At 38.2% G+C, this 27989-nt stretch overlaps 1 protein-coding gene across 5 annotated transcripts in view; it reads left to right on the plus strand.

Annotated features, from left to right (window-relative positions):
- Nr3c1 (nuclear receptor subfamily 3 group C member 1) overlaps positions 1–27989 on the plus strand; it is a 95507-nt gene that overhangs the window by 56812 nt on the left and 10706 nt on the right. For 4 of the 5 annotated variants that reach the window (XM_057788487.1, XM_057788488.1, XM_057788486.1 and 1 more), the window contains exons 3-6: positions 16249–16415; positions 20780–20896; positions 23679–23954; positions 24853–24997. In XM_057788487.1, the coding sequence (XP_057644470.1) occupies positions 16249–16415; positions 20780–20896; positions 23679–23954; positions 24853–24997 (705 nt within the window). The remainder of the gene's footprint in view (positions 1–16248; positions 16416–20779; positions 20897–23678; positions 23955–24852; positions 24998–27989) is intronic. The other variant, XM_057788490.1, reaches the window with a different exon arrangement.

Below are 27989 nucleotides of genomic sequence, written 5' to 3' on the forward strand. Positions count from 1 at the left end.
ACTTCACAAGGTAATGCCAAATCATCTCTAAAACTAATTGTACCCTTTAAACTTCATTCCTTCTTACTATCAAATGTTTCATTTCTACCAAGGTGCTAAGTATGTAATGGACTTTCGTTGTGGCTTAAATTTGAAAGTGCATAGTTACTAATGAAGCTGAGTAACTTGCTCACTTGTTTGCTAGTCATTTAGAGTTCCTGCTTTATAAAGTATTTATATTGTATTATCTTGTTTATTTGGGGTAGTAAAAAGAGTGTCCATTTTTCAAGTAAGTTTTCTATTCTTTAATTTGAAACTCATATTTGGCTAGACCTAAAAGTATTTCTATGTGGTTGGAGTGCTTTCTTTCTCTTAGATATAGCTTAATTCTTTGTCTGCTCACAGGTACTTTTAAGAGTAAATATACATATTTTATTCAACACAAGTACTTTTAAGGATAACTATACATATTTTACTCAACATTATAATTTTTCACATAAGAGTTAGACGCCTGTAACCTAGCCTATTATTTCTATAAAAAGAAACCTGCAAATGTTCTAATCGAACTCTTGATCAGTCTTTTGATATTGATAGTTAGGTTCCCTAGCTGTTTACTGTTTAAGAAATCCCAGAAGTCTATTCCTTGCACATCTACCCTTGGATAGACTGCCTTTGAAACCATAATCTTCAAAGAATAAAGACGAATGACATTACTCTCATTTTAATAAGTTCTTGGGAGAGCTAATTAATGCATAGTATCATTTTTAGATAGAGACTTAGTTGTCTAGTCATTTTACTTTCAAGGTCCCATACACTTCAAATAATAGTAAAAATATTAGTACCATCTGTTCATATCAATAGTAACGGCCCTAAGCATTAGAGATTTACCATCAGACTTGATATATTTTAAAATTGAAGATGACATATCCTTAATCAATTAAATTTTGAATGATCTGATTCTTTTTCTTTACAAGTGAAGGCAAACACCCCAGAATAAAAAAAAAAAAAATGAGGCAATTTCATTAACTGAAAGTTCAATACACTTTTGTTGTTGTTTTTAGAAGTGAGTGTGGGCAAAGGTCTGTATGCACTCACACTCTGACTGCTTTTCTGGGTTGGTAGAGAGTCAGCTTAACAATGCATTTTTTTTTTAATGCAGGGCATCATTGCATGTACATATAATTCCAGCACACAGGAGGCAGAGGCAGGAAGAGAGTGAGTTCAGGGTGTACCTGGGTTAAGTAGGAAGATCCAGTCTGAAAGAAACAAGAAAAAGTACCATTATAGTACATAGAGAAAATTCTTAAGTGATTCACTGAATTTCTTTACTCTTATAAGAATTTAACTTAAGGAAATTCAACTGAAGGTATAAAATACTTAGAATGGTGAAAAGAATCAAGGCAAAATATGACCTGGACAAAGATTAAACTGTAGCCGATCCCTTAGAATCATGTGATTTGAGAAAGGAGTATTTATCTTTAGTATCCACAAGGCCCTGGATTTGCTCCCCAACACCATAGAAACCACACATAGTACTGCATGTCTGTAATCTTAGCACTTGGATGTTAGAGTTAGAGTTAGGAGGATCAGAAGTTTGATGTCACCCTCAGGTACCTAGGGAATTGAAGGCCAGCTTGGGCTGGAAACCCTGGACAGATAAGATTATTATTATTATTAATTAATATTATTATTATTGACATAAGTTTTCTCAATATTTTTATTATGTGTTTAAAAAAGAAAACAAAGTATTTTTTTCATTTTACATACTAATCCCAATTCTCAGTCCCTCCCCTTCTCCCATTCCTTCCACCTACCCCCTTCCTCAACCCCCATCCACTCTTCAGAGAGGGTAAGGCATATTGCTTTGGGGAAGGTCCAAGGCCCTCCCTACTATATCTAGGCTGAGCAAGGTATCCATCCAAAGAGAATAAGTTCCAAAAATACTAGTATAAGCAGTAGGGATAAATCCTGGTGTCACTGCCAGTGGCCCCACAGTCTGCCCCAGCCATACAACTGTCAACCACATTCAGAGGGACTAGTTTGGACCTATACTGTTTCCTTCCCAGTCCAGCTAGAGTTGGTGAGCTCCAATTAGCTCAGGTAAACTGTTTCAGTGGATGAACCCTTCATGGTCTTGACCTCTTTGTTCATATTCTCATTCCTTCCACTCTTCAACTGAACTTTGGGAGCTCAGCCCAGTGCTTGCTGCAGGCCTTTGCCTCTGTTTTCATCAATTGTTAGATTAAGGTTCTATGATGATATTTAAGATATTCATTAGTCTGACTACAGGGCAAGGTGAGTTCGGGCACCCTCTCCTCTATTGCTTAGGGTCTTATCTGGGGTCATCCTTGTGGATTCCTGAAAATTTCTCTAGTGTCAGGTTTCTTGCTAGCCCCATAATGACTCCCTCAATAAAAATATCTCTTTCCTTGCTCTCATCTCTATCCTTCATCTCGATGATCTCATTCCCTCAAGATCTCCCCCTCCCTTTCTCCCCTCATCTTCCCCTTCCACCCTCCCTATTCCCCTCATCACCATGCTCCCAATTTTGTCAGGTGAGCTTGTCTATTTTCCCTCTCCAGGAGGATCTTTATGTTTTTCTTAGGGTTCACCTTGTTACTTATCTTCTCTAGGATCATGAACTATAGGCTCAATATCCCTTGCTTTTCAGCTAGTATCCACTTACGAGTGAGTACATACCATGTTCATCTTTTAGGGCCTGGGTTACCTCACTCAAGATGGTGTTTTCTAGTTCCATCCATTTGTTTGCAAATTTCAAGATGTCATTGTTTTTTATTGCTGAGTAGTACTCTAATGTGTAAATGTGCCACATTTTCTTTATCCATTCTTCAGTTGAGGGGTATCTAGGTTGTTTTCAGGTTCTAGATATTACAAATAATGCTGCTATGAACATAGTTGAATAAAATGTCCTTGTAGTATGATTGAGCATCTTTTGGGTATATGCCCAAGAGTGGTATTACTGGGTCCTGAGGTAGGTTGATTCCCAATTTTTTGAGAAACCATCATACTGATTTCCAAAGTGGTTATACAAGTTTGCATTCCCACCAGCAGTGGAGGTGTGTTCCTTTTACTCCACATCCTCTCCAGCATAAGCTGTCATTGGTGTTTTTTTAATCTTAGCCATTCTGACTGGTGCAAGATGGTATCTCAGAGCTGTTTTGATTTGCAAAAAAGCTAAAATTATACAGTGGGGGAAAAAAGCATCTTCAGCAAATGGTGGTGGCATAACTGGATGTTAACATGTAGAAGAATGAAAATAGATCCTTATCTATCCCCATGTACAAAACTCAAGTCCAAATAGATTAAGGACCTCAATACAAACCCCACCACACTGAACCCGATAGAAGAGAAAAGTGGGAAGTAGCCTTCAATGCATGGGCACAGGAGACCACTTCCTAAATATAACACTAGTAGCACAGACACTGAGAGCAGCAATAAATAAATGGGACCTCCTGAAACTGAGAAGCTTCTGTAAAGCAAAGGACACAGTAAGACAAAAAGGCAGCCTACTGAATGGGAAAAGATCTTCACTACATCAGACAGAGGACTGATTTGCAAAATATATAAAGAACAAGAAATTGGACATCAAAATTCCAAATAACCCAATTTAAAAATGGGGTACAGAACTAGACAGAGAATATTCTCAAATGGCTGAAAGACACTTCCTTAACTAAACAAATGCCAGTGTTCCACATGTAAAAAGTGAGGTACAAAGCAATCCACTCTAGTTTTATAGCAGATAAGTACATGCAGATTTATGGAAGGCGGGAAACTCTGTGTGTGTCAGTATCTTCAGGTCTTCTCTGACAGAGGAATGGAGGTCCCTCTATTTTCTAAATGTTCTAGCTATTATCTAATCCAGCTTAATTTAGTAGATTATTTCATTATTTCTCATTGTATATTTCTAAATGGATTTGAAACAATATTCTTGGTGTAGGATTGTGGATTGGCTATAAAGAAACAAAGAAAATATTTTATGCTTTCTAGATGAGGGAGACAGGTAGAATTTATTCCATGTTTTTCTTCCTACCTGGAAGGAAAATGGCAGTTACTTTGGCATGTACGATTCTGTAGTATATCATAGCATTTCTTGTTGCTAGCAAGAAGGAAAGTAAATTATCTGCTATTAAAAATGTGATCCTGTAACCCATAGATAGAGTTACTTAGCTGATCTCAACTTCCCACTGCATGGCAAGACATGAGCCCATTGTTTCTTCTGTGAGCTTTTCCTAAGTTGTTGTTCCTCGTTATTTTTAGCTTTAGGGTTTATGTCCATTTCAGCAATTACAGCAACTTTTTCTCATATTGGGTTGGGTCACATCTTGAGCACTCTAAGGAAAAGTAACACTTTAAATAGGGATGGATGGTCCTCAGGATTCCTACCCTCTTCTCTGTTCATAGAGGAGGAATAGTCAGATTCCCTCCTGATGTTTACCAAGGACCTTTCCTGACCACTCCATTGTAATGTAAAAATAGGGTTTTTTCCATTATACTTCATGCTCTTAATTCTAAAGATTCAGATGTTATCATACATGTTTTGTGATTATGTAGCCAATGTTGGCCTCAAACTCAGGGCAGTCCCCTGTTTCAGCCTCCCAAGTACTGGTGTTACAGTTATATGCCACCAAGTTTGGTTTAGTCATTGGTTCTTACCTAAAGTCTTGGGTAAGTTCAAAACAAGAAAAAAACAGAACACCAAGGTATAAATCCTCAGACTGAGTGGTTTCCGTATAGCCTAACTCTTGCAGTACTGTCTGCCTAACAGTGGACCGTTCACCGGGGAGTGCTTCGTGTGATAAAGTTGTCAGTTTTCAACAGTAAAGATTTGCTGGAGATTCTCTGACTGATAATAAAATGTCAACGATGTAAGTGCTAAATTAATTACTTGTCCTTCATATACCAATTTTATAATCCATGTTTTAGCAAGTGGTTTTGTATTGTTTTAAACCATGGATAGAATTTTTGGAACAGTCATTGTCTTTTGGCTTCTTCTCCCATCTCCCCCCTCCCCTCCTCTGCCAAGAAAACCTCTGTTTTTTTTTTTTTGTTTTTTTTTTTACTTTATTATAGCATACTGCAGTACTTCATATATGAACTCATTTTAATGTGAAAACATTTTATGTACAAGTACAGAAAAACTACACAGATAGCTTTACCCCCCCCCCAAAAAGGCCATAATACCAAAGTTCACTGAGTTATTTGATAAACTTGAAAATATTTTCTCTGTAGAAAATAGTAAACATGATAACATTTCCCAGTAAGCCCATTTAAACCAAATACAGCTGAATTGTACCATGTATTATTTTCGATTCAGGATTCCAGAAGAAACCTTACCTTCATTTTTTCAAAGAGCCATGTTTTACTTACCTGCTGTAAATGAAATCCCTATTAGCCTTCCTCCTTACTGTTCCACTTATGGCAGATTATTCTTTCTATAGGTAATCCAAGAGCACAAGGAGTTTTAGCCATTACTTCTCAAAGTGCAGCCAGCATGCCTTTCATCTGCTTGCTGTGCCATGAATTTCTAAATACTAAAATGCTCATTGCTACCAAAGCATATTATTTATAATTTCAAATTGTGACTTTAAGTGATGATTTTTTAAGTTGCAATTTTAAACAATGCTTTGCGGTTTTTAAGTAGTAGAGCATACTTTTAGAAGGTCTCAGGTCTGGGAGCTGCTGTGGACAGAATGTCCTATCAACAGTGCAGTGTTCAGGAGCTTTGCTTCCTGTGCACAGAACCAACCACTCACATAAGGCGGCATTCTGGTGACACTTTTCAGGAAAGGATTTAGTTTAAAATATTTTTAATAATTCTGTGAAGATATAAACTTTGAGTTTTAGAAGTTTTGTTTCAGACAATATAGGATTTTATTTGCTTTTAGAAATATTAATTTGTATATTGGTGTGCCTATGGAGGTGATAACAGGGAACCCTGGAACCAGAGTTGCAGGTGGTTGTGAGCTGCCCTGTGGGTGCGGGAAACTGGTCCTCTGGAAGAGCACACAGTGGTCCTAAGTCCTGGGTCAGCCTTCCGGTCCCTGGGCTTACTCTTAAATATTCAGAATAGTTTTAGGGGGAAAAGAAAATAGTTCAAAGCAAGCAGAGTTACTGTTATTTGCTTATAAATGTTTATCACGTACCCCCAAAGCTGCCAGACACACATTCCAATTGCATTGCCAGGAACAGTGCCATCTCAAGAAATCGTCATCTGTGCTCATGGAATGTTTACATTTAGAAAAATTGTCTCAAACAAAATCACAGTCACCTATTTTTGAGTTTTTTTCAATCCTATGTTTCTAGTGTTAGTGAATTTAGATTTAGAAGAAAGATGTTGCTGTCATACAAATATTCTAATTTGAACTACAGTAATTTAAACTTTTGTGGACTCTGAAATGAAAACAAAACTTGTTTTTAAAATTTATAGAAGTAAAATTACATGGTAGCTTATATTGCTTATCTCCCGAATTATAGAGAATATATGTGTGTGAATACATGTACATTAACGTACATATATGTAACATGTACATGCTGCAATATTTTCCTCTGTATATTTTGATATTTACATAACTTACCCGGAGGACTTTAGCAGAGTATAGTTTTGTGGAATAGGAGACCTCCATCCTGTAATTATTACCATATTCTACATATTTTACATTACTCTACCATAGTTACCCAAAAGTGCATACATATTTTATGTTACTCTGCTGTAGTTAGCCAAACATTTGTTTTTGACATGTGCTAAAAGTGAAATGGCAGCCAACCTGAAATCAAACTATCAAATTCAGATATTCCCTCCTACTGGTATATTCCATGTAGTGTGTCTGGGACTGGTGTTCTTTAAAACATCCCTCTGTCTCAGCTGCCACACCCTTAAATGTCAACAGCAACAGCGTCTCAGGTTGCTTATGAGGATCACAGAATCTGTGTACCAAGTATCATCACAAAACTTCTAAATAAATGGTACCTGTTACCTTTGAGTTGAGTTGGATAAATAAATTATGGTACTTTAATAACCTTTGAACCGAATAATAAGAATTTTTTGTTTTATCAATCTGTTCAGCATCAGTTAACAAGTTAACATACCCATACTGTTTTTCCAATAGTAGATACGTCTTCCCCTCATAGACCTGACAGTGATTAGACATTCCTCTCCAGCTCAGGCTCCTTTCACTTAAATTAACCAGTTAGTATTTCTGTTCTAGCTTAGAAAATGACTTCCCTGTAACTGCTCATATCCAACTTGATACGTTAGTTTATTCTGAAAGACTCCAGGGCCCAATACATGAGTCCAACATATAGTGCACATCAGAGCTTCTCTGAGAGCAAGTATGGTGTTGCGTGCATAAGACATGTCTGCTTTCTGCTGCTTCGATGTGTGGTCTCCATGATTACAGTAATTCACCATGATAGGGATCTAAGGAAATGTCAACAGCCTAGATGTTTTTGGACCTTTAAGTTACAAATATACTTTTATAAATAATTTGTACTCTATTCACAGATAAGGGAGGATGAATTAGAACTGAATTTTCATGTTTACCTCAGGGGTATCTTCTTGGTGCCCACACAATCATAAAAACTTTATCAGCCTCAAAAGCTACTGTCCTCCGAATTCTAACTAGGCAGTTGGGTTCAAATTCAGGTGGTATTTGATGATTCAACTTTCCTAAACAAATAGCTCAATTTATTTATTCTCAGTCTGTAAATTAAACAGTACTATTTATGTAAGTTCCTAATTATGGATCTTGGCATATGGGATTCAAATCTGTAATTTTCAATATGGTTATTGCTGTGACGGGAATTTTGTTTAGGTTTGTTTATAACCTACTGAAAATCTTTTCAGCCTATAAATAGATTTTTTCATCCATTCTAAAGGCTATCTATTTATTTCTTGATCTAGTAGTGGGAATTCTAATAAATGTGCCTCTCTCTATTTATCAAATATATATTATTATCATATTAATACTGTAAATATGACAGGACGAAGGGAGGGATCAAAAGAGGCTCATTTGCTAGCAGATTGGGACCACGGACACTACTACCTCATGCTAGCAGGAGAATTAAGCTTTAGCCTTTGATGGGTAGAGTGGGTATGAAGTCGAAGCTTGTTCTGAGGGATGCTTTCTTTCCTTTGTGCTACATGTAGACATATTATTCCATCCTTTTTGTTCTTAGAAATATCTTGAATATTTTAGGAGCTAACTGGGTAGGCATTTGTTTGTAGAATATTTGAAAATTTAACATGGTTGTAAGACAACTCTTTACCATTTAAAAAAAAATCAAATTAGGATTAGAAGTGAATACAGGAATTTTCTGTTTGTACTCTTTGTTACTGAGATGGGAAGTAGAAAGTGTTGTTCCACAATTTTGTCGCCTTGTCATAGTGCTGATTCACAAGGTTAACTTAGTGTAGGAAACACCATACGAGTGTGTAGGAGAGCAGGAAGACACGATTGGACTTTGTAAATTTAATATGTTTAAATCTGTGATGTTGACAGTAGTGTCCATGTCATAAGATTATATATGCTATTCTACTTAGTCCTCTTCATAAAGAATCCTGTGCAGTACTTAGCTGCAGGGTTATACCTTATACCTGTATTGGGTATAATCATATAAACACCTATTGTGTTAGGTGCTTCAAATTCTTTCCCAGATGGGAGAGGATATTTTATTTAGCATATTTATATCTTTATTAAAGCCAGGTACAAGAGGCTCATTGTATAAAGAGACACAAGATATGGGGTCTGTGCCTCTCTCTTCAAAGGAGTTATCTAGTAGGAAGAGCATACACATAAACATCAAAAAGTACCAAGGCCACCAGTGTAAAATCTTAATGGGAATGTTTGAGTTCCAAGATCTTGTGGTTCAGAAATGCCACAGTAGATGCTTCAGGATGGGGACGGGTCTTACCAAAGACTCCCAAGAGAAACTTGGTCTGCACTAGGCATTTTGTCAATATTTATAAAACACAGGTTCTCCGAAATGACACACCAAATGGTTTGTGTTTGTAGAAAGACATATGATTGGAAAAAATAAAGAGGCCAGACTGTGAGCCATATTGTGCTTATACTGTACAAATTGGAGAAGCCCCCTAGACTTTTTAATTAGGACAGGAGTGGATGTTTCGCCAGTGTAGAGATTGGTTGGAATGGAAAGAGAAAAGGCGAAGAATAGGACAACTTAGGACAAATCACTGCAGTGGTTAAAGCGGCATAAGGTGGTTATAAAGAGGATAGGAAAGAGAAAGTTGGCATAGTATATAAGAATAAAAAGCAAAGCCTAGGCTATGAGACTGCGTCTCCAAAACAGCAGCAACAAGTAATAGGTAGGATATGAGAAATGACTAAAGTTTGCAAAATCTCTGCATTAATATGTGGGCTTCTAAGCATAATAAACAAACTCAGATCTCTAGGAATCAAATAAGAAAGCTGAGTGTGGTGGAATACACCTATATCCTCATCACTTAGAAGGAAGCTGGGGCAGCATTGCAAGTTCATGCAAAGTGTTAGCTGCAAGATGATCTTATTGGTATGATTTCACAGACATGTACTTTTATATTTCAAGTAGAAATACAAACACTTCAAAGATGTGAAGGTATATATTCGAAGCTAGCAATAACTTACTATTGCCTCCATCATATTCTTGCCTTCTGTGAAGATGGCATGCTCAAAAATCTGTATGAAACCATTTACAGTTCAGATCCTAGAAAACCATTAATTATCCTGTGTGTTCCAAATAGTGAGGAAACATCAAACAGAAAGAAAAGAAAATTTTTACATTCTAGAAATAACCATGTAATGAAAACTTCCCTTTCCAATCTTCTTCCTGACCAATCTTGGTCTTGATGTACTATTTAAAACATCATTGTTCTTCCTTAAAACTCACATTCCTTACTGCAAACTAAGCTAACAGAACTGAAAACACAACCCGAGAAAGTGTGTGGCATTTACAAGATTTGTAATATTTTCTCCTCTATGCAAGATGACACAGGTGTTAAACGCTAAATTACTTAGCATAATGGCAAGGACTCAGAATTGACTGTTCATGAGGAAGAAATACATTGTTTTTCTGTGAAGTAGATCAGACTTTGACCATTTATTCTCAAATAAACATACGGGACCCCAAAAGTCATTTACAGATCGAAGTGTATCCTTTACTACTCAGAACTTGGGAAATGTGTCCTGCTTGTTTGGTGTCTATTAGCTGAGACTTAGCTAAGACCATGCCTGAGAACTGACATGACACGCCCTTGTGTCAAAGTCAGAGAGGATCTTTCCACGTTCGCCCTTCCTCACTGACAATGCTTGTGGCCTATGATTGTACACAGGTTTGCTACTCTGTCTTCTGACTTGCTTAAGTGGGTGTAAATGGTGAACAGTTTGGAGATAGGGTTGTCATTTCATGTTTTTATATAAAAATGGACAACATCCAAACAGCTCATTTGATAAATGAACATAATATATCACAGATGATTTCATTCCATGTTAACCTATAATTTCTTAGCTTAAACTGAAAGATTAGGAGTGAGATTGGATCTCATTCTACTTTTAATCGTGGATACAAATCATTTGGTTTTCAGAATCCTCACCAAATAACTTTCTGATCCATGCAGCCAGTGAGAAATTAAATATTTTCAAGAGAAACATTGATTTTCCCCCCTACTTTGTCAAAACCTTACAGAAAGTTTTTATATATACCTAAAGTGGAAGCCTTCCTCCATACATGCAAAGCAAAGAATAAATAACCAGGTTTTCTTGTCTTGCTAGAATGAGATAAAATGTTTCCTACTGAAATCATAGAACAGAAGTGTGGTGAAAATCTTCCCCTGGAGTACTTTATATTTGGTTTGAGAGCTATTCCATAGCATATTAGTAAACAATCAGTAATCTTTTAGCTAAAGCAAAGATAAAGAGTCAGAAACTACAGTCTCCTGGTGAACAAAGATAAGAAAAGTACAGGTGACTTTAATGTGTAAAATCCACCTTTCACTGCTAGCCCTAGAGGAAAAAATTAAATTACCTACTCAAGCTAATTCTATCGTTGACAACCAGGCCTGCATAGTCTCTGGCTTCAACTCCATTTTGAGCCACTGTTTGGACTTGTCTGAACTAAAAGACTACAGAGGCTACCTCTAAAGCAATCATTCCTTTAAAAATTTTTACTAATTTTTTGAAAATTTCATATATGACTACTGTATTTATAAATTTTCCTCATTCCTCCATCCCACCATGTCTGCCCTCTGCCCCTCTCAAATTCATGGCCTGTTTTTCTTCAGTTAATATTGAGGTGTGTGCTTGCGTGTACTTGCACACACTCACGCACACATATGGAAAAGTATAACCTGAGTACATTACTGTCACTCAGATGTATATTTTTTAGGGCTGACTACTTGATATTAGCTGATTGGGGGGCCCATCACTGAGAAAGACTGACTCTTCCAGCAGTCATAGCCTGTGGCTTTTCCTTGGACCCTGTGGGATACTCTCCGTCCACATCAGCATGTCAACTGCCATTGTCATTGCTCAAGTCTTATTTAGGAAACCATATCTTTGAGACTCTTCTGTCCCTATGGAAGACACTGTCGCATAGTAGATACTGTGTCCTCTGGAAGTTACAATCTTCCTCTTCCCTCTCCCAAGATACTGTGAGTCTCAGCTGTAGGGATTGTGTTCTGGATTCACCAGTCAAGAATGAGCACCACACACTTTAAAAATGTTTCTGGCTCTTGTTAGATTTTATTTATTTATCCATACCAATTTATGTGCTATAAGCTTTTGGCAAAGCTGCTTCCACCTCAGCACTGCTGACATCTGAAGCTAGGCAAGTCTGTTATTGGGGGCTATCTTTTGCACTGGAGGGTATTTTTCACATCTTGGGCCTTTATCTCTTACAAAAGTAGCTTTCTCCCATTTGTGAAAAATAAAAATGTCTTCAGCCATTGCCAGATGTCCCCTAGGAACAAAACTGTCCCCTTATTGAGAAGTGCCTTGTGGCGTTTGAACAACACTGAAAAGCTGAAAAGAACGCACCTACTCCATTAGTACTTGTTAAAAATTAAACCAGCACGGCAGCTGTGCTCCCAAGATTTTCCCATGGTAGTTAACGCTTGTTTTTTGAGGTGGATATCTCGCACTGCATTGAAAAATTATTGATTAAATTAACTTGAAGGCTAAGCCAACCATAACACTTGAGTTTGTAAAAGTTTAACATTCTTATGCTTTAGAGAAACCCTCAAGTTTAGTATATAATACCATTTCCTTTTGCTCAGTTCATTAATATCCCATTTCACAACAGAACAATTGAGAATTTAAAGACACTACATCATTACCAAATTATTGCATTATCACCAGTGTTCTCCATGAAAGCAATTCTCACAGTGCATTCTAAGGACCCATGGAAGCCCCAAGACCTCTCAGAATGACGATACCTGCACTGATGAGCTTAACAGATGTTAATCATTGTATTCACCACCACCTCATAGTTAACAGAGGTCAAGTCCATTGAACATCCTTGAGAAAGCAAAGAAATGGTTAATTCTGTAAATATCAACACATGTATGTTTTTAATATGTGACAAAATAAAGATATAAATACTTATGTAGGTGGACTTTTTTGCCTCACCAGCCACTCCCCAAATAACCACACAGAGACTTAACTATTGATTATAAATGTTTGGCCAATATCTCAGTCCTTTTTTTTAGCTAGCTCTTATAACGTAAATCAACCCATTTCTAGTAATCTGTGTGCTGCTCCAAGGATCGTTTACCTCACCTGTGAACTTCTCATATTGCTGCTTCTGTGTCTGGCTCAAGGCTCTCAGACTCCACCCTTCTTCTTCCCAGCACCCTCCTAGCCTGTCTCTCCCACCCAGTCTCTTCCTGCCCACCAGCAGGACAGCCAGCTTTTATTAACTGATGAGAGCAATACTTATTTAGAGTATGCAAAGATTGTTCCACGGTATACTTGTGCTATTAGCATTTGATAGTATCCATAAGAAAAAGCACGTGAAATATACAGTTACTACAGTATAACTATACTTTCTGTGATACCTTTTTATTAAAAGATTTCAGTTATTTTCCTTGGGGATCTAGCATTTTGTTGAGCCCCTTGCCCTTTTGACAGTATCATAGCAAATAACACTTGTAGCTGTGTTCTTCTGTTTCTTATAAAGAGTTCCCTTCTGAGTGATAAGAGCTGATTTTTCCCCACACTGATGTCTGTGGTATGCAGCTTTCCATGTACCGAGTTCTTAATCTGATGTACTTCAGATGATTCCCTGAAGCCTGACTTGGGTTCTAGATTCTTCACTCATTTAGTTTTAACTGTTTCCCATCGTTAAATCATATTTGAGTAGTCTAAACATTATTTTTCATGTATTCTAATATTTGTGTGATAATTTGGAGACTTCTGTTCTAGATTTTAGATTTATTCTCCTTAATAAAATAATGAACACATATGCTTTAATTCTTTGCTGCAAGGATGAACTATACACTAGACTTCTAAAGTGTTATTTTGGTTTCAAAATATATTCATGAGTAATATTTCTTAGCTTAAAGATGAGAAAACTAAAACTCAGAGTAGTCAACACTTTCCAAAAGCTACGCAGGCAGTCAGGTGGGACTGCTGAGATCTGAAACAAGTCAGTGTCCTCTGTGAGCACCAATGTGCCACTGTGTGCATGACCTCACCTGGAGATGCTGGCATCTTAGCACAAGGTTATTCAGAGGTTAAATGAGGGTCTCCTCATGGCAGTAAGCCATAATATACTACAAAATATTGTTTAAAATTCAGATATATACATATATTTTATACATATGTGAATACCTACCATATGTAAAACTAGTAAAGGAAACTTTAGAGACTTGACCTTAAAAATCTTTAAACAATGTGCTCATTTTCCATAAACTAAATATACAAGCAACTTGCTGCTTCCTAAAAATAGATGTCAGTTGAGATTGACCGAGCAGGAATAGGAGCATCTTCAGAACAGAGGCTAGGGAGTTTTGCTCCCCTAGCAAATTACTACACTCTGTGTCATCCCAGGACCTTCCTACTTCAGTGTAGAACTCTGGCCCAAAGCAGCTGCTTTACCTTACATCTGCAGTAACCAGAGGGTGTGGCCAACCACATCAGTCATCTCAGGAGATTCTCTCCTATTAGAGGCTCTCAGTATGCAGTCAGTTCACTTGCCCAAATCTAGCAAGGAATCAATACCTTGTGATATGGAGCAAACAGAAAGTCTGTTGACAGTGCTCAGAGAACAATGTGAAACGTAGAGCCATTCCCAGAACTAAATGGTGGGTATGCTGTCCTATTGATTAAGCCACTAGATAAACAGACACTGGGCAAAATGTAGGGAACTTCATTTGAGGATTAAATTTAGGGTGAACCTTAGGCTTAATGACTAACTTACTAGAATTATAACACATTTTTGTTGGTTTGTTTGGTTGTTCCTTGAAACAGGGTCTCATAGGGTTTCCCAGAACTGGCAGGTTGCACACTGGTCTCAGGTTTGTAGCAGTCGTTCCATCCCATCCCCTGAGCATCAGGACAGACAGACAAGTAACAACTCCCAGCTACAGCTACTACTTTTTAGTTTTTATTCCTCAGTAAATTTAGCAACAGAAAGACAGTCCTTGTTGTTTCTAATAGATCAAAGTAAATAAACTGCTTCAGTTGTCAATGCATTAATCATTTTTTGCATTTGAAATGCAGTACTGTTCTGGGCTGATATGAAAGTGTGCATGGAGGATGGAGAGACAATCGATACCCACTCTAGTTTAGTCCTGTCTTTTGGGGAATAGAGTGAGCACAGTTCAGAAAGAGTGTTTATGTTGAGAACTGTCTTATGTAAGTGATAAACAGCATACTTTAACATGAAGTCTTGTTCCACACTCAACAAGTTGACACTGTTCGTGTTTTTGAAAGTCTGTTTGAGAGTACTTAAGAAGATAAGGAATAGACCGTGTCATCTGAAGCAGGAGCCTAGAAATTCTTTTTAGCTAGCTACATACATACATACACACACAAACATACATATATAGTTTTAGTTTCAGAGTCAGCATGTGTGATAGGAGTTCCTTAAGATAGTTCAGTATTGAAAACCATCATTATCAATATGAAATATAATAGTTAATAGTTAATCTCCTGTCTTCATTGCTTCGGGTAAAAGATAAGCATTCATTGTTCTTACTGAAATTTTAAGAACTTTAAACTAATAAGTGCTACACCGTACAGTCTGTGGTGGTAAGAAGTTGGCACAGTGGCAGGGGAGGCCTGGTCAGAGGGTCAGGCTCGCTCCTGCTCAGCACTGTTTGCCTTGGGGCATTCTGTTGTGTGAGAGCAGGATGGTCGTTCTCGGGGTTGAAAACTAGAGTTTTTCCAATATGTACAGTAATGTTTCTGGAATAATCTTTTCCTAGTCATAAGAAACTATTGTTTCAGCTCAGATCAGTTTATTAGCTGGTGTGTAATATTTTCTATACTAGAGAATGCTAACGATTCTTAATTAATGTAAGATCATAAAATTAAGAGCTAAAAAGACTGATGTTCTAAGGAATGGGATAGAATTTTGGGGTGTGGTAGAAATATTCTTTCTTGATTTTAATGGTAATTACAGGTCTAATCCATTTTTTTAAAAAAATCTTGCTAATTGCACACTTAGAAAATAATGCATATTATTACATTTAAATAGTAATTATATTCTAAGTGAACTACAACATTAGCTATTTCACTTCATATTTTATTTTTATTTTATTACTGTTGTATGTTTTTGTTATACATGCCTGCAAATATGCAGGTGTGTAGAGACCAGAGCAGTTCATAGGGTATGTATCATCTGTCACTTTCCACCTTTCTGACTTGAGACACCTTACTGTTTTAGTTAGGCTGGCTGTCTGGGGAGCCCTTCATACCCACCTATTTCTGTACCCCAATGCTGGATTATAGGCATGCAGAGTTATGCCCTGCTTTGTATGAAGGTGGTAGGAATTTGAACTCAGTTCCTCATGTCTGCTGGACAAGTGATCTTAACCACTTAGCAGTCTTGCCAATTCCTGCATTTCGTATTTTATGTAGAAAAATAATATGTGTTTAAATATATTTAGATAGGGCATTCTGATGCCTGTTAGTACTTAAAGGACAATTCATTGGGAACTTACTAACGTGGAATAAAAAGGTAAAAGAAATGTATGCTGCTATTCCTTTCATAGTGGTGACAGTCATGACACCGTCTCTCCTCTTCCTTTAGCCCTGGAATGCGACCAGATGTGAGCTCCCCTCCATCTAGCTCCTCAACAGCAGCGGGACCACCTCCCAAGCTCTGCCTGGTGTGTTCTGATGAAGCTTCAGGATGCCATTACGGCGTGTTGACATGTGGGAGCTGTAAAGTCTTCTTCAAAAGAGCAGTGGAAGGTAGTGTGTGTTTTGAAGAGTTTCATGTTTGCTCTATTTTGTTTCTATTTCTCACAGTAAATTTTGGACTGTCCATTGTATGCAAAGTCCACCAAAGCTAGACATCCGTTTAGGGCCAAGCATGGCGCCTCTTATGTCCTCCATTGGGAAGGGGAAGGACAGGAGGAAGGAGCAGAAATAGAATAAACTGCTGAAAGTTCAGTCTGAGAGAGAACTGAGGAAGACACTGTGTGGAACACTGCTACGTGAACTGACAGTCTGCTGAGTCTCAACAGTCCGAGAGCAGTGCCTTTCCATTCCCCATAAGCAAGTTGGTTTCAAAGCTGCCAGCTCCACCCGTCAGACAAAAATGAGGGACACCGGGAAATGGGAGGTCTCTGCTAATAAGAGGTCATGCTAAGTACTATAAATACCATTAAGACTTGATCTGCCTTCAGGGAGGTCAGGGTCCACTTAATAAAGTTCAAATTAACAATTCCAAGTACAGAGTCTAGAACAGTGATGTTTTAAAGAAGGTGACTGCACTGTAAAAATGATACAGGATGACCTTGTGCTGGTGGGTACACACCCCAGAGAGAAAGATTAGTATTAGAGATAGTTTATATACCATTCCTAAAAGTTAAATTCTTAATGGAATTAAACCAGAAAATAAAACTAAATTAACCTCTGAAATATAATATCACTACAGTCCACTGTTCTTAATTCTTATTTAAAATTAACTCTTTCACTTATTTTTAGGTAAAAAAAAAATAGTATTAGCTGCACTATTTTTTAAGAAATGTTTATTATTTAATTATTTCAGCAGAGTATGGTGACTAGATTCCATGATTAGCAAGAAAACCTTTAAATGTGTAATGGGTATATTAGTTGGCTCTCTTTCCTCTTTTATTTGAATTTTAGTGTTCTCAAATGCACTTCCCAGCTCTAAAATTCTATACACTTTGGTACTCTAACTCAAATCTTTATCTAGACTTGTAAAATCCCTATACATAGTTTGTAGCATTTCTTCCTTAAAAGACAGGTATATTATATATTTAACATCACATTTTAACACATACTAGAAATTATATTTAACCCCCATATTGGTATTATAAATACCCAAATATAAATATGAGTAAGTTTTAAGCACTTATTATTTATATAAGATGTATTAAGATATATTGAGAGTAAATATTTTCTTTATTTCTTTCTATTTTTCTTTTTGATTTTTCAAGACAGGGTTTCTCTGTAACAGAACTGGCCTGTCCTGGAACTAGCGCAGACCAGGCTGGCCTTGAACTCAGAGATTTGCCTGCTTCTTCCTCCCAACTACTGGGATTAAAGTGTGTGCCACCACCACTGGGCACGATATTTTGTTTTGTAATTTAAGATCCTGGGAGTTCTCCATTTTTTTCTATGCTCCTCTGCCCTGCCAGTCCCTTTTTTTAATGTCATTTTACCCACAGTATCTAAATTTATTGTTAACATAAGGTAGACAATTATCAATGACTTCATTTTTCACATGTGAAGTACACACATACCAAAACAGTTATGGCCCTGTGAGCACTTAGATCCTAATAGGATCTATGTCCGACAGAGGAGCAATCAGGTTTGAAGAGTTGGAAGTGGCAAAGCTGGGATTCCAACAGTGGTCTCCAGGTAAGGTGTTTGCGTCAGGACATTGACTCTCAAAGACACATATGACAAGCCTCTGACACCTGCCAGTTTATAATATAGGCGGATTCTGAAATAAAAGTAATTACAAGAGATTTAACTAATTGCTGCCGTGCACTGAGTAACTTCTGGTGTGTTGAACATGATATTTGCATAATTACCTCTGAGATTTTACAAACTTCCCAACACTTCATCAGAGAACAAACTCCAAAAGGTTAATGTTTTCAAGAACAGGATTTTTGTATTTTTTATTTTTTTGGCACCCCAATGTACCATACTGGTACTGAGAAGTTTAAACTGATCAGATTGCATTACATTTAATCCCAGGACAGTTTGTAGTCTGCACATTTTACATGATCTTTGTTGTGTTCCTATTTCCATACCAGTTTGATCTATGAAATATTTTATTGGTCACAAAAGTCAGCTTGGCATGATTTGGGAAGGGACTACATTACTGTGTATCAGGGGACGGAAATGTCAGGTATCTTTTAGTCTGCTACTCCATCATTAACAGCAAGCCACAGATACATGCTAAAAGTAAATTTTAGCCAAAAATACCAGTACCAGCAGTATTGAGAGGCTTCGGCGATCTCAAGGCTCTTCACTTGGTATTGAGAAATTAAAAGGAAATTTACCAGGTAGCAGGAAACAGGAACTCCAGATACCTGTCTTAAAGAGATGGTTGTTAAATTACTATTAGTAGTGCATGTTCATTCCTTGTGAAATATTGAACACCAGCTCCAATCCCTTGTTTTATAATAAGGAAGGAATCAACATCATACTTTTATTATGATAACCTGAGCCTATGGTGAAGAGTCACATTACACTATGCCCTGGACAAAGAAATGCATAGCTGAACCTTTTAGCTGATAGAAAACAAACAATGGCTCTCTTCTACTCTAGAAGGAATTTCTCCTATAACTGCAGGATACTAGTGTGGGGAGATTCTGAAAGACAGTGATATGGAGATGTTCTTAAGGGGTGAAATTTTACTGTTCAGCTATGCGTGCAATCTGGGCAGGTTTTTTCCTTTTGCTGCATGATGGATTTTTAAGAAGGATTTAGTTTTATGCATATGAATGTCTGCCTGTGAGAACACCATTACATGTCTGGTATCTGCTGAGGCCAGAAGGCATCCGATTACCAGGAACTAGAGTTAGACAGTTGTGAGCTGCTCCCAAGTGGATGCTGGGAACTGAACTCAGGTCCTGTGCCAGAGCAGCAAGTGCTCTTAACTGCTGAGCCATCTCTTCAGTCCTATATAATAGGATTTTATTGGGTTAGTTCTTCCATTTTGTGTCCAAGAAGCCAGGAAGCTTACATAATACAGAAAGGATGTCAGAGAGCACAGATATTTGGCATGAAGAGTAGTCCTGAAATAGAGCGAGATGTGTAGCCATAGTCAGCTCTGTAGCCTCATCAGTTAACTGGTAGTTAACTGTGTACTCCAAACTCGTATTTAAAAGAGCATCATGATTTATCATATCAGGAAAACAAAATACTTTTTAATCCACGTTTTAAGTTGCCTAGTCATTAAAGAAAAAGAAGCCTCTTATTAGAAACCAGGACTAGATATGTTCAGCCTGGTGAGCTGATCATTGCATTTCTTTAAATATGATGAGAAATGTCCTTCCTTTCTCAACATCTTGCCATCCCATCTAGCATAAGTAACATGGAATGTCAGTTATTGATATGTCTATGTGAACAGTCAAGTCTTAGGTAGGAAATTTCTACTCCCGCCGCCTTTCAAGAGGACAAGGAGAATGTGGACGTGGAGACAGAAACATGTTTAGTCTTTTCCTTTTTAATGTTTGGAATTTTCCGACAGGAGAGAATGACAGTTCTTCAATACTGGGTACCAGAAAATTTAGATGCTAGCACTGTTTTCAGTCAGCATTTGAGGCCACAGGCAACTCCAAACATCCTTATATTCTAAAAGCATATTAATCTTTGTGAGCTTTCTTAGTTTGTGATTTATGTAACCAGTTGTTGGCAATTTGTAACATTTCACTTCATTTAAAATTGGGAAGAAAGCCAGGCGGTGGTGTATCACATCTTTAATCCTAGCACTCGGGAGGCAGAGGCAGGTAGATCTCTGTGGGTTTGTAGCCAGAATGATCTACAGAGTGAGTTCCAGGACAGGCTCCTGAGTACACAGAAAAACCCTGTCTCCAAAAAAAGAAAAAAAAAAAAAAAAAAGACATTTTTACCTACATGTGAAGGTATGTTTACTATTGAATTAAATTCATTTTTTCATAGGCATTCCCAAATATTTTTAAGCCTGCTTTCTCTTTAGTCACGTCAACAATATGTCAGAAATAGCAATAAAGCAATCCCAGACATTGCAGATGCCATCTGTAATGTTAAAGGAACTATATAAGCAGTTTTTAAAGTGCTGACTTTTGGCACAGGGCTTACAGAATACAATTCTGTCTCTTAAAGTATATTTACGATTTGTACACATCTACATATGAAATGCCTTAGTAAGGCTGGTTTTAATTAACTCTGAAATTTGTTGAACAGAACAAGTTCTCTTAACACTGGATTTCATGTAGACAAGCACACTGATACCTTCCTACTTCACTGCCTTCCTTAATCAGTGACTTTGTATATTGATCACATTCTGCTCATAAAAACAGAGACTAGGCTCTTCATTAAAAAAATACCCTTATAGATCTGTGGAATTTTAACGATGCCCCTTTTGTCTCTTTTAGGACAGCACAATTATCTTTGTGCTGGAAGAAATGATTGTATCATTGATAAAATTCGAAGAAAAAACTGCCCAGCATGCCGCTATCGAAAATGTCTTCAGGCTGGAATGAACCTTGAAGGTAATGGAGATACCTAAAGGGAACTGTCTAACTACCACATGAAAACTGATCACTTCAATTTTTACAAAGCAAGCAGATGTAATCACTTAATAAACTCAGTTTATACATGCTTAATTAGCATAATGTTATATTATTGTCCAATAAAATATATTGTATAACATTTTGGATTTTTCCATGATCATATCATTTATGTATTAATTCATCAATTTTGTTATATACATTGAGTTTAGGACAGCCAGGGTATATATTAAATAAAGAAATTACATAATACTGAAAATTGCATAACTTGAAGCAAGTTTGTTTTCATCCTTCTTACTCCTTTTTAAAACCATTCCCAAAGGTTGAAAAAGTACTGTGTATGAGATCTATTTCATGTTCCTCTCTTTCTTTGGCATTTCAAAAAAAGCACACCTTTTACTTGAAATGTATGTTTTATTACAACTCTACAAAAAAATTAAGGCATTAGTGGATGGTTTTGTGGTTTAAGTATAAAAGAAACTAAAACTACTTGTAAGTTAGAATTTGATATCCGTGTTTATATAACAAGTTATATAATCAACACTTAATCTCATTTAGAAACTTTCCTCTGGAAAAGTTTGCTGTAGTTGAAGTAGCAAGCTCTGAAAAGTGGTGTCTTACTAACTCACATTAGTGTTCACTGTTATCATGGTACTTCATTTAACAAATACTCAGCAAGTAGAAAGAGAATCCAAATCCAGTGCCTGCGTTTGAGCAGCTTACTTTCTATTTAGGCACAAAGTCAACCACAAAATAACGTGGCATTCCACAAAAGGAATAATGTTACAGGATCAAGAGGGAAGGCCAGCAAATTCTGTCCTGAAGGTTAGGGAAGTCATCCTGGAAGCTGTAGAGCAAACTGTAAATATAGACAATGAGCAGGAATTAAATAAGCAGTAATGACAAAGACTAATCTTTGGGCCGGAGATGGATCAATGGCAGAGGAATCAAGTTCACTTCCCAGCACCCCAGCACCCACATTTGACTCACAGCTGCCTGTAACTCAGTTCCAGGGGATCTGATATGCAATCATGTACTCATACCCTTTTCAGACATAAACACATATACATAATTAAAAATGAAAAGAAACCTTTAAAAAAGATTAATCTTATATTGAGAGACCAAAGAAATAAGAGTAGCACTAATTTAAATGAAAGATGTTGATATTGAAAGAATGGTATTCAGCTCATTCTCTTGATGGAAGAGACTCCTAATGCTACCTTCCATAGAGTGTGTTGCTAAATATAAAGTCCAGGCCCTCCAGACCATCCCAGAGCTTTAAGTCCATCCAAGTTGTTTAAAATGAACAGCCAAGTACTAACACATTAAACACTGCTTTAAATAAAATGATGGTTGCCTGTTTCTTGAAATTACAATGGATACAAAAATTAATTCAAGTGTATATTTGTATTCAATGCAAAATGCTTAGTCCTAGATGGCAGACCTATAGCAAACTTCTTCCTCCCAAGACTCAGGGATCATTGCAGAAGAGAGGGTGGAAAAGACTGTAAGAGTCAAGGCAGTGGATGACTACAAGAAACAGTGCTCTCCCGATGTGGCAGACAGCTGCACATAAGAACTAACAGCAGTTATGGCAGCATGCACAAGACCTGGGCAAGCTCAAGCCAAATCTCAGCATGGAGAGGGGAATGGGCACAGAAGCCCACACCCTAGATAAGCAGCTAGTGAGTGTAGCCCTGACAGGTCACCCCTCTCCAGGGGAAGGATGCACATCCAAGAGGGAATGGACAGCACACATTGTCCTTAGTGGGCTTTAAAAGATAATAGTGAGGACAGAGTTGGGAAGAGGGTGTAGATCTGGGAGGAGTTAGAAAAAGGAGTAAATATCATCAAAATACATTGTATGAAATTCTGGACGAATTAATAAAAAATGAGAATAAAAATAATCTAGCACTTAGGAGTCAGGATCCAACTTTTAGGGGAAACAAATTATGGGAGTGAATTCCAATGCATCTTTCCTTTCTAGAAACAAAATTTCTCCATTTCCATGCCATGCCATCATAATTACTAATAAAAAATTCTGGAGCTAGAGAGAGGGCTCACTGGGTAAGATCACCTGCTAGGCAAGCATGGAGATCCACATTTGGGTCCCATTACCCACATAAAAAGCCAGGCATGGTTATGCCCCTGCCTGTTAAACCCAGCACTTTGGGAGATAGGGTGGGTACAGGAGGATATCTGGGTTCACTGGCTGCTAGTCTAGCTCCCACTTCAGTGAGAGAGCCTGCCTCAAAAAGAATAAGGTGGGGAATGAGAGTTGGACACCCAACTTCTCTATGTATATGTGTTTTCTCCCCATACACATGTATACATACACCACACTCACGCTTGTGCATAACAAACATTCACAGATACATGCTGTCTTAAGGTTCCTACTGCTGTGAAGAGACACCATGACCATGGCAACTCTTCTAAAGAAAACATTGAATTGGGGCTGGCGTACAGTTCAGCAAGGCAGCAGGCAGGCAGACATGGTGCTGCAGAGTAGCTGAGAGTCCTACATCTTACAAGCAACAGGAAGTCTACTGTGTTAAGCAAAAGACCTCAAAGCCACACCGCCTGATAGTGCCACTCCCTATAAAATTATGGGGGCATTTATATTCAAACTACCACATATGCCAAAAACTTAAAAATAGTTTTACTTCTTTCAATAATAGTTTCAGAAATCAAACCCCTCTTGTAATTGGAAAGTTTGGGCTACAAAGTTGATTCAGTACATTTCTATTTTTCCCAATATCCACAGCTCGAAAAACAAAGAAAAAGATAAAAGGGATTCAGCAAGCCACTACAGGAGTCTCACAAGAGACTGCTGAAAATTCTAACAAAACAGTAGTTCCTGCGACATTGCCACAGCTCACCCCTACCCTGGTGTCACTGCTGGAGGTGATTGAACCTGAGGTGTTATATGCAGGCTACGACAGCTCTGTTCCAGACTCAGCCTGGAGAATCATGAACACACTCAACATGTTAGGTGGCCGCCAAGTGATTGCTGCAGTGAAATGGGCCAAGGCAATACCAGGTAAGACACAGGATGGCAGGAGTACAGAATGAACAAAGGCATTCTGGCTTGGGCTTGGCATATTACTCAGTGGTATGCCATTTGCTTACCATGCACAAGACCCTGGGGTCACCCCCCCCCCCCGCAAAAAAAAAATACAGCTGTTCTAGGGCTCTTTAGAATTTATATCACCCTAATCACACAGAAAATGTTGTTTCTCTTACTCATAAGGACAAATGAGAGATCTATAGACACCATTTGGACACCCGTAGCATTTCATTTTAGATAAGATCGTGTATCTTCACTATGACACCTGGAGGAGAACATTTGGAAACCCCATTCATTTTGTTTGTTTGTTTGTTGCTTTTGAAATTGATAAAGTGGGTGTGTTGAATTTGTCAAAAATTACTAACGCAAAATCATTTTCACTTTTCATTAAATGAAACATCACATGTTGAATATAATTTTTCATCTTATTGTAAGGCAGTTTTAAGCACAAGTTTCATCTTGGGATTTTGGTGTAGTAGAATTCGGTGTCAAGCTCAGCCCTGACTTTACAGGTGGCGGGATTGGCAAGCTTATGGCTACACAGTAAGAGGAAGACTAAGTGACCTAAGCACCCATCACCCCCACCATTTTGGTAAAGGACACAAGATAGGTAGCAAGGAATTTTAAAGTTTGAATCCATTAAGAAATATACTAAGCTAAGACTCTTGGCCTTCTCTTTTACCATATACTTTGTATATATTTAAATAAGCAAAAGTGACAAAAATCCAAGCTATTCATACATTTTGTTAAACCATTTAAAAGTTCTGAGTGTCTAGGTGTTGATCTGACAGATGCTATCTGTTAAAGGTCACCCCCAAACAAGGCCAACTGATAACCAGAGTGTTGCCTTATACCTTTATTTCCAATCTAGGGTTCCGAAACTTACACCTGGATGACCAAATGACCCTCCTGCAATACTCATGGATGTTCCTGATGGCTTTTGCCCTGGGCTGGAGATCATACAGACAAGCAAGTGCAAATCTGCTGTGCTTTGCTCCTGATCTGATTATTAATGAGTAAGTTACATTCATACTGTATTTTCAACAGCTGATGTTCCCACTGGGTTATCATAATGATGTGGTCCTGAATCAATCCCACCAGCTCTCTAGGATCTGGACAGACTTGAAGCAGGCTTGTTTGTCAGTCAGTGCAAGGTAGAGCAATTCTAAGATGATGTGCAAATATCCCATTATTACTGTCTCGAGATAACATTTACAAATGCCTTTGCTCCAGCTGGATGTGGTAGGGCACCCCATTAATAACCCACATCTCCCGTGGCAGAGGCAAGTGGATCTCTGTGAGTTCCAGGCCAGCCTGGGCTACATACTGAGTTCAGGACAGCCAAAGCTACATAATAGATAACCATGGTTTAAAAATCAAACAAACAAAAACACTTTATAGCTTGGGCATCTCTGGAGTCTTGATGTCAATACAGTGTGGCAAGTAACAATAATAACAATAATCTCATTGTACTATTGCTTTAATTTATATAACCCTAATCAAGAAGACAAAATGAGTATGAGAAAATTCATGTGGAGCCCATAAAAACAATAAGGATGTGCCCACTAAGTAGATGTGAGGTGCTACAGACATGGAGACAAGAAGTAACGGTTTGCATGGCAAGGCTTAGAACCTCTATGCCCTACATTGCAAGAACTGTGCTCAGGGTGTAGCTCAAGTGGTAAAGTGTTTGTCTAGTGTGTATGTCCCCAGCACAGCATAAACTGGGTGCAACGTGTATACCTATAATCTTGGCACTGAAGAAATGGACATAGGAATATCAAAATTTTTTGATTATTCTTAGCTACATAGCAAGTCTGAGGCCAGCCTGGGCCACGTGAGACCCTGTCTAAAAAAAGAAAAAAATATATATGAGGATACATAATATGGTAATTTTTTTTAACTGAAGAACTATCACAACTCATCAGTTTCATAACTCAGCCATTGTCTTATCCTTTAGGTCTATGCCAGTATCTGTGCCTATGACTACTGCTCATGCAGCTATGTTTATCACTGGTTTGTGGTTTTTTGTTTGTTTGTTTGTTTGTTTGTTTTGTTTTTGAAACAGGGTTTCTCTCTGTAACAGTCTCGGCTGCCTTGGCACTCACTTTATAGACCAGGCTGGCCTCAAACTTGCAGAGATCCGCCTACCTCTACCTCTGCCTCCCAAGTGCTGAGATTAGAGGTGTGTGCCACCACTATCACTGTCTTGGTGGTGACACATGCATTCCTCCTTAAGCACAGTTCTGACCCACTGACCATCCAGTGCAGCCTCACTTTCTCCCCCCCCCCCCCCGAGACAGGGTTTCTCTGTAGCTTTGGAGCCTGTCCTGGAACTAGCTTTTGTAGACCAGGCTGGCCTCAAACTCACAGAGATCTGCCTGCCTCTGCCTCCCGAGTGCTGGGATTAAAGGCGTGCGCCACCATTGCCCACATCCTCACTTTCCATTGACACTTTAACTGGTCATTCCTCAAACACACCCTGTTAGTTCATGTAAGACCAAATATAACCTCTCCCATAGAGCCCTGGTTGCTCCTGCTCTCTGTTTTCTATCACTTGCCTTTGTGCCAGTGACTTGTCCTTTCCTAGAATGCGTATGAGTTCATACACAGAGTCCAAGGGGTTTTCTCTGAAGAAAATAGATTATCCTTTATTGTCTATTGATAGATTCTTCTAAGAGTTCCTCCCAGAAGTAGTGAGACCATAAAGCCCCATCAGCACACCAGCATTCAGGTACAATGCATGCGATGACAGTGACCACCTGACAGGTGTCCAGAAGAGCAGTGAGTTCAGAACCCGATGCTGACTGATGCGTAGAAGAGTCAGAGAAAAAGGAATTGGAGAGTATTTGGGACATCCTAAAGAGTTTGTGTATAGCAAGCGTTCCTTACTGTATGTACCAGATTTTAAAAAAAGAAATAAAAAGTGTAGGAGTTACAGAAGTGCATCTATTTGAGCTAAACATTAAATGGGAGAGGCTGGAGCAATGACAGTTAAGCTCCTGTTTTATCTTACATGTTTAGTGGGGACCAGATGAGATAACCGAGGTATTTTTAAGGAGAGATTCTTAGGGAGTATGTCAGAGCCATTCTTATGAGGTAACCTTGAATCCAGAACCCTCTTCTTTGAGCTACTGCTGGGTAATTTCTGGGACACACATCTCAGAAGGTACAGCAGAGACTTCCCAATAGCTGGAAAGTAGTAGGAAAAAATCCTAGCTGAAGCAGTTAATCATCCCAGTGAACGTTAATATTGTCTCCTCACTGGTGGTACTTGTCATTTTCTCCTGCCATATTGTAAGTAGTGGTGCTTATCAAGTGCCAAGTACTATTATAAAAAACGTGATATAAAATAAAATGAATAGTGTGGTGGGGTGGAGATGATGGAGTTTTTGGAACCTGGAGGGCTTGAGTAGCTAATCATTCACTGTACAAAAGAAACAGAAAAAAAAAAAAACAAACCCTGTGAAAGTGTAGGGCATTCATGGCAGAAGGAACAAGTGTGAGGAATGGAGGTGAGCTTGGCACAGGTGAGGAATTGAAAGAAGGCCCTCAAGGGTGTGGTGGCGTTTAGGGAAGCGAATAACGGCCAAACAAAATCGTCTAGTCCATGAAACAGATGTTTGATTTTGTTCTAGGGCCAAGAAATAGCCATCGTGGATTAGAGATAAACAATAATTCATAGCATTCCTAGTCTGGGTAGAAGGAAGGGAATGGGGGTGAGCCTGAGTGCAGTGCCAGGCAAAGCACTCTCCCAACTGGACTTCACCCCTAACTCCATTCGAATATAGAAATGGCCCCTGTTCTTTAGCTGCTTACATGTCATGGAGACACACACTAGGGAATTACAGACAGGAGGATCCCTGGGCCTTTCTGGCCAGAAAGCGTAGCCTATACATAAGCTCCAGGTTCAGTAAGAAACTGTCTCAAAAGATAAAATGGAAGACCAAGAAAGTGGCAAGTGCCAATACTGCCCCTTAGCATAACCGTCACACATAACTGATTTTA

Source organism: Chionomys nivalis, chromosome 14 (assembly GCF_950005125.1).
Source record: "Chionomys nivalis chromosome 14, mChiNiv1.1, whole genome shotgun sequence".
Classification (NCBI taxonomy): Eukaryota; Metazoa; Chordata; class Mammalia; order Rodentia; family Cricetidae; genus Chionomys; species Chionomys nivalis.